This window comes from Tigriopus californicus, chromosome 3 (assembly GCF_007210705.1).
Source record: "Tigriopus californicus strain San Diego chromosome 3, Tcal_SD_v2.1, whole genome shotgun sequence".
Taxonomy (NCBI): Eukaryota; Metazoa; Arthropoda; class Copepoda; order Harpacticoida; family Harpacticidae; genus Tigriopus; species Tigriopus californicus.
This window is the reverse complement of record NC_081442.1, coordinates 962306-974665: the sequence shown is the minus strand read 5'-3', so window position 1 is coordinate 974665 and position 12360 is coordinate 962306. Positions and strand designations below refer to the sequence as shown.

At 43.4% G+C, this 12360-nt stretch overlaps 1 protein-coding gene across 3 annotated transcripts in view; it reads right to left on the bottom strand.

Annotated features, from left to right (window-relative positions):
- The window catches only part of LOC131878401 (inositol polyphosphate-4-phosphatase type I A-like), a 41149-nt gene that overhangs the window by 12550 nt on the left and 16239 nt on the right, over positions 1-12360 (bottom strand). Inside the window, exons 1-3 of one of the 3 annotated variants that reach the window (XM_059224362.1) lie at positions 11202-11453; positions 2190-2328; positions 1601-1684 (exon numbers count right to left, since the gene is read on the bottom strand). In XM_059224362.1, coding sequence (XP_059080345.1) covers positions 1601-1684; positions 2190-2328; positions 11202-11231 — 253 coding nt within the window. In that variant the 5' untranslated portion in view covers positions 11232-11453. Of the gene's footprint in view, positions 1-1600; positions 1685-2189; positions 2329-11201; positions 11454-12360 lie in introns of those variants that run through there. The other 2 variants (XM_059224363.1, XM_059224364.1) reach the window with 2 other exon arrangements.

Below are 12360 nucleotides of genomic sequence, written 5' to 3'. Positions count from 1 at the left end.
CTGACTTGGTCTATTTTGACTTGTAAGTAGTACAAAGGCAACCTCAGAAAAATAAGTAAAACTACCAGAAAATCCGAAGTTAATATGAATGACTGTACATTCAAGTAGAAGAAACTGCAGCTTTGGTTTACGCTCTCCAGTATGTGTCATTTTAACGACAACAAACTATGTCCATAGTTAGCCCTATGCGATCAATGTATATTTTTAGGTTCAATTAGTTTTAGTGTAGCCGAGTAGTGTAACCAGGTGTCGTGGGTTCAAATCCCAATTCACGAAATTAAGAGGATAATTTTGGAGGGATGTTGCGTTGTGGTGTGAACAGTTTCCTCGAGCGAGCGTGAGTTCCTTGGTTCGAATCTCCCCCCCGACCTTTCACCAAGGGAAAACTTTTAGACGCTAAACCACTCCCACGGACGGAGAGCCATACTGATACCGGACATGACACTGCCGAAAGGACTTGAAAAATAAATGATTGATGTGATGGCTGGCTATGCTGGCCGGGCGAGGGTCAAACTTCCGATCCTAGTACCTTGATTACCAAAAAAAAACCTTCAAAACGCAGAACAAAGCGGCATCATTCATGAATGCCCACCAGAAGGTAGAGCTAATTGAACTTACATCAACATTTGAAGTTGATCCTTAGATGACTTGTACGTGCATTGGCCTTAGGGTGGCGAAGCGTCACCCTGCATTCAGTAATCCTTGGATGCTATCTTCTGGGGTATGTTACAGAATGAGATTGGAATAATGCCTTTAAGGTATTTCAGGCTACCATTAGGCCTGAAATATCTGTCCTCAGTTTGAGTGCAACGAGACACTTTTGGGTAAAACCTCATATGTTACGGCACCCTTGGCTCGGTTGTTTGCCCGGAGTTTGGGAATGTAAACCAAAATTGACTCCCTTTTTCTCAACAACACAAAGGGGAATCCAAAAGCTGCTGGATGCGCAAAACTTTTTTGGGGTTCCACTAGTGGGGGAACAGGCAGACGGAACTGAGATTTCTGCGGTATTTCATGTGGAAGAAGGCTTGGAAATCAGGAGATATTGCAGCTCCCGAAGACAAGCGTGTGTTTGGGGCGGGAAATGGTAGAAATAGTGAATTACTTATTTGTGAGGATCTCGAGACACGGGCTATACAATACCCCTTTTGCGAGGCTAAAGAAATAATTTCAAACTTTGAACAGTGTTCCCAGTTTCAAGTAAAGAACAAAGTTTTGATATGAAGTGGGTCGGACGAGGAGCGAGAGAATATTCATGGGGAAGGAATAAAATCAGTGAGGCAAGAAACTCAACAAGCCATATTCAAAACGCATAAATGTGACATGATATTTCGTTCTCTAAATTTTGCCTTTGCGCTAGTCACCTTTCATGAAAAAATAGTAATAAAAGAATGACTCTGTTCAAGCAAAAGGAAACCATGAACCACTGATGAGTTCACGATAATCATTTTCCAACACTTAAACCCAGAGATTAAACTTTTGAAGCGGCCTTTAGTGGCAGCGGAGGCTTTTGAAGGACAGAAGAAGAAAGGTAGAAGAAATGACCGCAACCTCAAAAGCTTAAAACAAAAACAGTTAGCCCTTGCGGAGGCTAAACTACCTCTGTCCAACATTCCACCATAGCAGCTTAACGAGGATCGTCGGGATCGAGATTTTAGTGAGCGGTTTAAAAGGGACGAGGTTTCTGCAAATTAAGGGTTACAAAACGAATGAGAACAAACATGCATGCAGAAAAGACAAACAGAACGAAACAAATGCCCCAGTTTTTGTAGATATGAACAAATTGAGACATCACAACAAATGGGGATGGTGATCTTTTTTTAAAGAACGAACAATCAACCTGAGGAAAAGGTAAGCAAGAATATGATATTACAGCTAAAAGGGGAAGGACTTTTTTGTTTTTGTTTTGTGGTTAAAAAGACACTAATAAATCTGTCTTTTCCTTTTTTTGCATGGAGCCAAAAGTCAAATACAAGAACCACCCAATTCACAGATGTGAAATGTTCGGCTTCATTCTAGAATCATGCAATGTTAAAAAGCGAAAACCAACAAAGGCACAAATTAACCTTTCATGACTTAAATTTCAATCAAATATAATTCAGGCACATATAAAACATCCAATCTGTGATCTGCGATCCATTAAAGAGAAGGGGAGTCGCGAGAGAAGGGGGATAATTTATCAAACTTACTCTCTGTCCTCCGAAAGAATCCTTCTTGGCGCTCTTTCACGAAGAGAACACCTTCTTTCTCGAATTTATGGGAGGGCTGAGAGGCCAGGGAAGCAACCTCGTTTTTGTTGAACCTCATTCTTCCCACAGATTTGACAGTCTGAAAAAGAGGAGAAACGAACCACTATGAAAATGAAACACACACCAGGACATTGACGGAAAGTTTCGCCTATGTGAGCTTTAACCGACATAGGATGGTGTCTTTGTGCGTAATAGAGATCCCTCCTTTTGATACTAGAAAAGCTCTGAAAAGTGCATTATGAAATATTGCCGTCAAAATGGGGAGTGTCTTTGATTTGCTAGTAAATAACTATCGAGTTATCAGGATAGAACATGTAGTTGAGGCCGGTCAATGACGTTTAAATTGGTCGAATACCGTACTTCTTTAAATCAATGGGTCCTTCACACACCCTTGTGAAACTGTGATGAAACTTTACATACATATATTCGTGATAAGAGTTCATGAACGAAAATGTTCCACTAAAATAACTTTTCATTCCTTAGCGTTGAGTTATTCTTCCTCTGAAGAAGTGAATCGATGGAACAGAGAAAAACCTCGAAAACCCAAGCGTGATAGAACAATCCAGATGAATGATCTTTCTTTGCTTTTTGTGTGTTTGTGAGCGCCAGGTGAGTGGCTAAACCAGATCAGGCGAAGGGAGGGGAAAATCTGATTTGAACAAATCCTGGGATTCGGGTCAGGTGGTGATGAATGATTACCTATTACCTCTCTTGTTACGTCGGCATGTTCTCAGCCCAGGAGAAAACGAAAACGACCAAAAGTGGAAAAAGAGAGGCCTGTGGTAGGTAGGGCCATAACAACCCTCAATTTCAAGTAAGTGTAGTAATTTGCTAATGTATTTCATGACCATGGATAACCCGGTATATGATACGAAGCAAAGTTCAATCATCATTGGGTATGATCATAGGTTTGTCCATTTGGGTTGCTACTTATGTTGTAAAACCGAAAGGAAGCTTGATTTTGGCTGGCAAGGAATCGAACCAAAGGTAGTGAAATGGAAAGCGGCTGTTGTACAAATATGCTGCTGTCATGTAACAAATCCATTCATCTGTGTTCCACAGAACACAACATTTGGACTCACTTGCATTTCACTCAAGTTCTCTTACGTACGTGGGGAGGCTTAGCATAAATCTTATATTACTGTCGAACTATACTTTGTGCAACGACCTTGTCCAGAACAGCCTTCTCACCAGGCTTTGACTAAATTGAGCGGAAGATTATGAGGCTCATGTTCAACGCCGCCCGAACCTTCTTACTGTTCCTCACTTTTCATCAACATTTCCACGAATAACAAGATGCGTGGCAAGCTAACCAAATTCCTAGATACTCTTTAGAGCCCCGGATATGGAAGAGAGTGGATTTTCCCACCAAACTAATGACCACGTGGGGAAGGAAAACGAGACTCAAGGCTGCTCCTGCACCTGATGGACTATTCATTATGTGCTTGGTAATTGAGAGAATCCGTCTTTGGGAGCGCATCCATCTCACCCATTGGGCCTCGGAAAGTTAATGGAGTGCATGAACCTCTGAAGATTTGGCGACTTGACAGACCTTACCACTCAGTGAAACGAAAGATCTCGCGATGGTCAAGATGTAATTTTGGCCTTTCTGTCCTGCTTTATGGGTTCGCATGTTAATATGCTTGAGGAGACGAAGAATAGATGCCGAATCCATTCACAAATGTTAGAAGAGGACTCTTGCGAAATGTTCCTTCCGTGAAACAAAATCTCGTTTCCCAGGAAGAAAGAGAGCACAATATGGTCGGTTATCAGCCTTGGGATTTTGGAGAGACCCGTCGTCGCCAAACGACCCGCTTGTTGCCAATATGTCAAGACCAGCTCTAAGCTCGAGAAAATGGACCTAATGTATCACTTGGGGATTGCAATTCCATCCAAAAGGTTGACAACAAAGGACCTTAACAAATACGTCTTGGGCAGAACAAGAGCACTCCTCAGAGAGGGGAGAGAGTGTTCTGCAAATCCGTCTCTCCTGCCTTCAGGGTGACAACCTCAGGAGTAATTGCAATTACGACACAGCCATTTGGATCCAAATTCTAGCTTCCCGATTTCAAGGCAGGTTTTTTTTCCTTTTGGCACACTCGCCAATTCTATGAACCCTGAAGCCAATTTGTGGCCTATCTTTTCTCACATCATGAGAGGCTCGAAAGCCAAAGATTGTCACTGGTCTCATTGACTAAAGCTGATCCAGCTGTCATTTAGCCCATCATCGCTATCTGATGGTGTCATGCCAGTGGAAGAAATGCGGTTTCAGCGTTTCTATGTCATCCTCTTCTCTCTCTCTCTCTCTCAGCAATAATCGGGTCTATTCAGAACAGGACCTTCACCGTTCCATTGAAGGCCGGCGTTTCCAGTGGCCTGATCCGAAGGCTTGCATACTGTTTAAGTTGATGGATGACACTTTGGCTGACAGTTCCAATCATGTGTGATGAATAGCGGATTTGGGATGAAAGCTTCCAAGCATGAACACCAATGACAAAGCGGTGGAATCACAATCAATAAGGGCAAATTTAAGGCATTCTGCTTTCAGAAAAAGTGAACCAAATGGAGATAGATCCATGGAGATTTGGTGGCCAAATTTGGTTCTAAAACCGTATGAGCAGGGCTCACAGGGGAGTTACTTTGAAAAAATAATTACGAAAGATTTCTTCTCTGAGAAAAACAATCAGGAACAGCAATCATTTTTCGAGATGGATGCACTTTGGTGTAGTGGAATCACTAAAGTGGAAAATAATACGACTCTCAGCCATGGACCATCAACAAAAATTGGGCCAAGTCACTCAAATAATCGTAACCCTCATTATTATCACCATCATCATCATCATCTCCGTTGTTGTTCCAATGATCAAGCTCCCATAATAGAAGGTAAATGGGAAAAGGAAGCAAATCGAAGGATTGGGATCGTCGAAACCAAGTGACTACAGTGAGTGTAAGGGCGGCTTTACACTAAGATGGAAAACCGAGATTGAATCCGGTTTGAGGATCGAAGTTGGAGTAGTGCTGAGGTGAGTTCGGCAAAAGACTCCAGTCCAGCCGAGGACTCCAGTCTTTCACTGTGCTCAAGTCGAACAAAAATACTCATACACCAAAAAAAATCGCCCCAGTACTAGTCCTACTTCAATCCTCAAACCGGATTCAGCCTCAGTTTTCCATCCTAGTGTAAAGTCGCCCTAAGTATACTATGTACAGTATAGGGTGAGCGTAATGTACGCACTGTATATACAATACACACAGACACTCGTCTTCTTGAGGAGGAAAGTTAGCCAAATATTTGCATTCTTTCCTCTTTATGAAAATATGAGCACGCCTCACTCCACCATTGCCTCAATGCGAGAACATCAATTTCTTGTCCATGTTTTTTTGCTCACTTTCTCTTTGGTTTGAAGCGTGCAAAAAAGCTCAACAAGCTTCCTTCCTCTCTTTGTTTAACCGGAAATTATGGGCCATTTTTAACTCTTGTCAGCCGTCAACATCACCCGAACCTCTTCAATGCGAAGCTGCCGATTGAACAAGCTTCATTAAGGGGTTCTAATGCCGACTTCTTTCGCGTGTTTTTTTTCTGAAAATATTATCATCTTTTGCTGCTTCGCTCAGGTAATTCATTTCTTGGACAATGCGCTCGTAATGTATCCATCATTCCATTAGATCTTTTCCTGTGAACAAGTTGGTCTCACTTGGTCCTATTTGCTGCTTTCTGTCTTTGTTTCTGCTCGGGTGGAACAAGGTACAAAACACAAAGTGGAACAATCGAAGGGAGGATGAAACCTTCTTGACCGAGAAAAATCACACCCATTTTGGTCCAAGCTTGAGGTGCTGAAACGGAGGAAGCCTCAAAATGGGAACACGGAACTAAGCAGAGCCGATCCTCGGTCAGGGTTCGACATTTGGACTCAAGTCGCTTTAGGGGCGGATGCTCGCCCCAGAAGGACTCAGGTGCTCATGTCGAACTGAACAGAAAAGCGGTAGTCTTGAGGGTCTACGGCTTTTTTTTCCTTCTTGTGGAACGTGATTGGAGTGCCAAAATTGAGAACACTTCCCGGGAGTGATTGCACCAGTCGACCGTGGGCTGTCCCATTTTTTTCCAGTGGTCAACATAGTCTCCTATTAAGGATTGGAACCCCATACACATTCACCCAAACACATGGTGGATGGACCCCATGACACCGGGAACATCACGCTTGTGCTATACTTCATAAGGCAAGGTCAGGAGGAAGACACAAAAGGTGTTCCTTGGCTGGACAGTCTCATCCATTAGGGATTCCTGAATCGATCTTACGCCCCGCTGACCGTTCCCTTGTGACCACTTTGAACCCTTGATCATATTTTTGTCTCAAAGACAAAGGAAAATTATGACGCTCAAGGACTCTTTTGGACCACTGAAGGCGTTTCTCATGGGAAGTACTTGAGCTCTTGCCACAAACCTCATTCAAACCTCAGACAGACTATGGTGCAGTATGATGCACAACTTGACATGTTAGATATGTTCTCCTTGTTCCACATTTTATGCCGTTCTTCCCCTCTTCTGCTCCCCTCCTTTACTCCGCCCCATTTCTCTTTCGTACATTATAGATATAGCTTGGGCATTCTGATGACGATGATCTGTCCTTGTACATTTCTTGTTCTCATTGTTATGATCCAATAAGCACAAGGCACGTCCCACATCCCACAGCAGCTGACGTTAAGGGTGTATCAAGCACACATTCTGAACTTAGATAACAACTTCTACGGCCAGCCACATTCAAAATAGATATTCCTTACTTCTGCTCTTGATGTAATCGTAATCCAAGTAAAAAGTATGTGAGGCACCAACAACCGAAAGTACCAAGTTCACAAGGGCCCACTCTTACCCAAAATGTGGGCAACCGCTTTGACTTCTTGTACCAAACGCAGCATAACGAGCAGCCTTGGAACATTATTGAAAATTCTTCAGACAAAAGACATTCTTCCATATCGATGGCATGCCTTTGATCTCATTTCCATGCGTCAAGAACATGGTAAGCTCTAGTAGTGTACGTGTACAGAGGACCCCCCAATTGGCTTTCTGTAATGGAACATGCATTTCCCAATAATCTAAGGCTTGATCATTTGGAAAATTCTTCTGCCTATGGGTTCCCATAATTGATGAGAGTGAGCAGTGCATCTCTATCTTCAGTAAAGGGATTCAATGGGGCTCACTTAGGGTGCATTTGGAGGGGACTTGGCTGGTGGCAATGGTAGGTATACCATTGGACGATGGACCCAAGCAACGTGGCACGTGTCACTAATGAACTTGGATTACCATCTCACAAGATAAGAGAAAACCACTTTAACGTGTATTTGGCATGACAGTTTCAAACCAAAAATGATCCGCAAAAGGTCCTAACCTAGGGATTTAGCGACTTCAGTGACCGGTTAATGTCCGGGACTAAAAAGTGTCCACGTAGGGCCCATTAATGTAATTAAATTACGTGTTACTGCGTGTCCTCCCAACTTCCTGTGGAGAAGGGCAGAAACGTGCAACATGAACTATGGATAATGTCTCGTTCCTTGGGGTCCAGAAAATATATGCTACTAATTATTGGAGGAGCTTCTCTTGAAACTACTTTCCGATAATGAAATTTCACCTTTCCTTCGCCCACCACAGAACATAACGTTGGGCCATGAAAAGTTTTTCCAATAATTGGATGCTTTCAAAACGGTCCCACGGGCTGGGCAACACGGTTCAGATTATTTGGTCAAAGCTGGCGCTATAATGTAGAGAGCTTGAGAGAGGGACTCAATGTTCCACAAAGCTGGTTCACTCTGGATGGCAGCCTGATCTCCTGCTGTGGCCATGAAAGACATCTTCTTCCTATCAAGAATTGCTCAATGGGTGGTTAATACAGAAGACTTCCAAGGATTGTGAAGGACCTCGGGTCCGCTCCTCCGTTGTGTGGGTTCCCCCTTTTTCACGTTCCATGATGAAGACCAACCAATGGAAAACTTCCCACACGGTTCATGGCATAATCCTTTTGGAATGGGAATAGTTCGAGGGGAGAAATATGGTCCCACATATCCGGCAGCCACCAGCCAACCCAAAATACGGACGGACAACGATCTTTTTTTTTCCGAATAAAAACAACACTGTTGAAAGGAAAGAAATGCCACCACGTGGATCCCTTGAAAATGTTCCATACAGCTGTTGCCGATCCATAAGTAAATGGATCTAGTCTAAGTGAACAGACCTTTTGATCCTTATCCCAGCGATTAGTCTTCCATTGTTCGTTGTGACAGAGTATTGTAGCCTCGAACATTCTACTCAATCCATGAGATCGCGGTAAAAGCCAAGCTGGATCAATCGCGGTTGGGGTATTACATTCATTGGAACAAGTTTTCATTGAACCTGACTCTGATTGGCGTTGATCAAAACTAGGGAACAAATCTTACAATCCTCGACGGACTTGCCTTCCGAATTCCTATGAGAGTGAAAGTTGAAAGTTGATTGCAACTATTGGCTGTTCCAAGGGAAATAGTCTCATTTCCAGCCAGGTTAAAACTTGCTCCATTTTTCACACGAAGGAAATGCCCCAATTCAATTTGCTTGTCTGCATTATTCAGAGGCTCAAATTCACATCCAGACCTGGTTATTCGTACACATCCACATATTCAGTTCCACTTGAGCAGCCTCGCTTGTCTCCAGGACTACTCATATAATGGAGCTGACTTGACAGAGGGCAACCTTCGCCTACAAAGTAGTCTCATTGGATGATTCTCATACGGACAGTTTGAGGCTGAAATAGGTGGTCTCGAATGCGAAAGGTGAGAAGGATGCGGACTAGATATCAAGGGGATCACATTTTGCAGTAGTATTGGATTAGTATTTATGAGCAATGCTGTTCAAAGTGAAAGAAAAAGGTATTGGTTCTCTTGGAACAAAACTGTGAGCAGTGAGTGAGATACAACAAATACAAAAAAAAACCTACATATGATTACTTTGGCAATGAGCCGTCAATATCTGTCACTACGATCTAGTTCTGCGCACAATAAGCGATTAGACAAATGTATTCGTGGTTAAGTTGAAATGGCTAAAAATCTTTCTTGCACCGAGGGAAATTCATGCTTCATTCAATTGAACGTGGAAAGATATTCAACTGGCGCATCTATTCCAAGATGGGAACCTCATTTCATTCGTAGCTGTCTTAAATGACGCATGATTTCTGAATGGCGAGCATCGTCGAATTCTCGTTGATATATCCTTGGTAGAATTGCGATAGATATTGTTAACATTGCCCTGGCAGCATCTAAGTGGGTTTGTTAATAGAGAGCAATAACAGCTCCTAGATGTAATTTGAAGTTTAGCAACAAACAAAATTCGATTAGGCCACCCACCCCTTTGTTCTGCACAATCTCTCTTCAACGTCAACCCCAGACAAGTGATAAGAAAAGTCGTTTAGGCTGCATTTTCTTGAACTGGTCTCCTATCTAGGGTGAATAAGAGCTGTACTACATGCCCTAGCTAGCCTCATTTTGACACTTATTGAACTTGACAGAGAGACAAAACCTCATTAAGGAAAGTGCATCAACACCAAACAGAACTTCGTAGACTCTAGAGGCTGGTTGGATCTGATATGTAGACGAGGAATATTTCATGGTTTTTTTTCTTGGGTGACTCAGAGATTGTTCCTTTATCCAGACTGGAGAGAGCGACATGTGTTCCAATGGTCCATTGTGACGAGGCTCAAATTGCTCGGGAACCGTTGATGACTCATGCTGAATTAAAGAGAGATTTCTCCAATCCCTTTTGGGACTAATGGTCCACTCCCTTGGATGAAACAAATGCCCCAACTCATCGATGAAGGATACTTTTTTCCCGTTCATGAGGCTGACCACAAGACATGTTGAGGACTAGCTGGAAATTTCCACCCCAAACTCATTTCCTTTTCCGATATCGTAAAAAAATCTTCAGCGTTCCCAAGAAATGGAGAAACTTTTTGCTCAATGCGATTAAGCGACCGGCGAAACTTTGAATCTTTTTCTTCCTTAAACGTTGACCATTGAGCACAGTACATTAGGATGCGAGTCCAAACTTCCATCACAAAATCCAGTCGTTAATTCCTCCCCCAGTTTACCTTTACTGGTTCTCGAGTCTATAAGGTTAGGGGTGCTAGAAGCAATTGAAAGGCATGAGCACTCAATATTACGGGGCCATGAGAAGGGAGTTCTAGGGCTCAGAATGGAAATATGACACGCCTCGCTACAATTATGCTTGGTAAAAATCCGAAACAAATGATGTCTTGTCATGAGGCAATTTGTCAAAGGCGACATTTTGTGAATGTTCCGCTTCAATTACCCGTCTGTATGAGAAACTTAGAGTGAGCCCTAAGAATAAGAGGGCACAAGATGGAACTTGGAACATTCTTCATAACATCCTTCTCATTTGAACTGGCCATTTAGTTTTTTTTTTTACATTGGAATTATTTTTGGGGCCACTACCAACCAAATGGAAGAAGAAGAAAAAAGGGGGTCCAGAAACGATTTAGACCCCTATCTCGAGTCTCAAGTTTTGAAAGACCGAGATGCCGTCCCACTTTTATGTGGAACAACCCCGATATGCAGCGACCGGAGAGCAATTGGCGTAAAGTTTCTGACTTCAGGCATGGAAGGAAGTGGAAAATTTAGTTCGGAAATGTGGTGGCTGCCATGCTTCACTACTACTTCCTTCCAAGTCAGTCACTTTTGTGGCCTCGGGGTCGGTTGTTGGAAACGTTCGTTCTCCACAGCCTCGACGGGTTTAGAAGTAAACATTGGATTGATCGCCTTCAAAACAAACCGTCCTCTCCTCAGAGTCGTAGTCCTGCACTCAATGGAAGTGGCCGCAAAAAGTGGCCGGGTCAAGTGCTTGACTCTATCTTTGGCTTGTCTCCTGGTGATCTACTTTCTTCAAGGTTAAAAGGAGAATCATGAGCTTCAGCTTACCGAAAATGTCGCTTTTTTAGGTACCGACATGATGGAACAACACTGGATCAAATGGAGTAGGCGAAGATGCAAATCTGCGAATCACATGCCCTGGGAAATCGCAACTCAAGTGGCTAGAAACATTGTTTATGCGAATCAGAAGGCGGGAAGCAATGAATTGGCTAGTCGTCGTATGAGTCCAACTAATCACAACATTGGGCACTTCCAACACGCCTTCAGGGACGACGTCCTTCTCTCCAAACATCCTTATGACTAGCTCACTTGTCAAACGGACACTGCGCTTCGTCTCTCGAACTGAAAGTGAACGGCGAGAGTAAGAGCCACCCAAAAAAAGCGAGGCTGCTGGCAAAAGGAGCGAATCAACGAGAGAACGAACGAAACAACGACCGAACACCAGCGACGGACGACAGCTGTGGCGTTGCTTCGGAGGCAGCTCCGAGGAGCTTTTGGGGTCCTTCTCCAGCTCTGTCCTCAAGCCAAGAAGATCAGAGGATGCCAGGTCTCTCCAGCCTCGCCGGCGAAGCAAGACAAGAAGGAGAGGGAAAAGAGAGAAGAGAGACAGAGAGAGAGAGAGGAGAAGACGAGAGATTCGAGGACCTTCTTCGAGATGGTGAGAGGAGAGAGAGAGAGAGAGAGAGAGAGAAAGAGAGAGAGGGAAAGAAAAGCTATCCAAGTGGGTTGGCTGGATTTTTTGAAGCGCTCCTCGGGCCAAGAGGAGTTGGCAAAAAGAGTTTTGCGTCGAGAAGCAACCGGGGGAGCGAACTTTTAGGATCCTATGGTCGAATAAAGATGGGTTAGACGGCTTTCTGTCCTTCCTTCCCTCCATCCATCCAACATGGCAATCCTCCGCCAATATTACGGGGCCATGAGAAGGGGAGTTCTAGGGCTCAGAATGGAAATATGACACGCCTCGCTACAATTATGCTTGGTAAAAATCCGAAACAAATGATGTCTTGTCATGAGGCAATTTGTCAAAGGCGACATTTTGTGAATGTTCCGCTTCAATTACCCGTCTGTATGAGAAACTTAGAGTGAGCCCTAAGAATAAGAGGGCACAAGATGGAACTTGGAACATTCTTCATAACATCCTTCTCATTTGAACTGGCCATTTAGTTTTTTTTTTTCAATTGGGATATATTTTGGGGCCACTACCAACCAA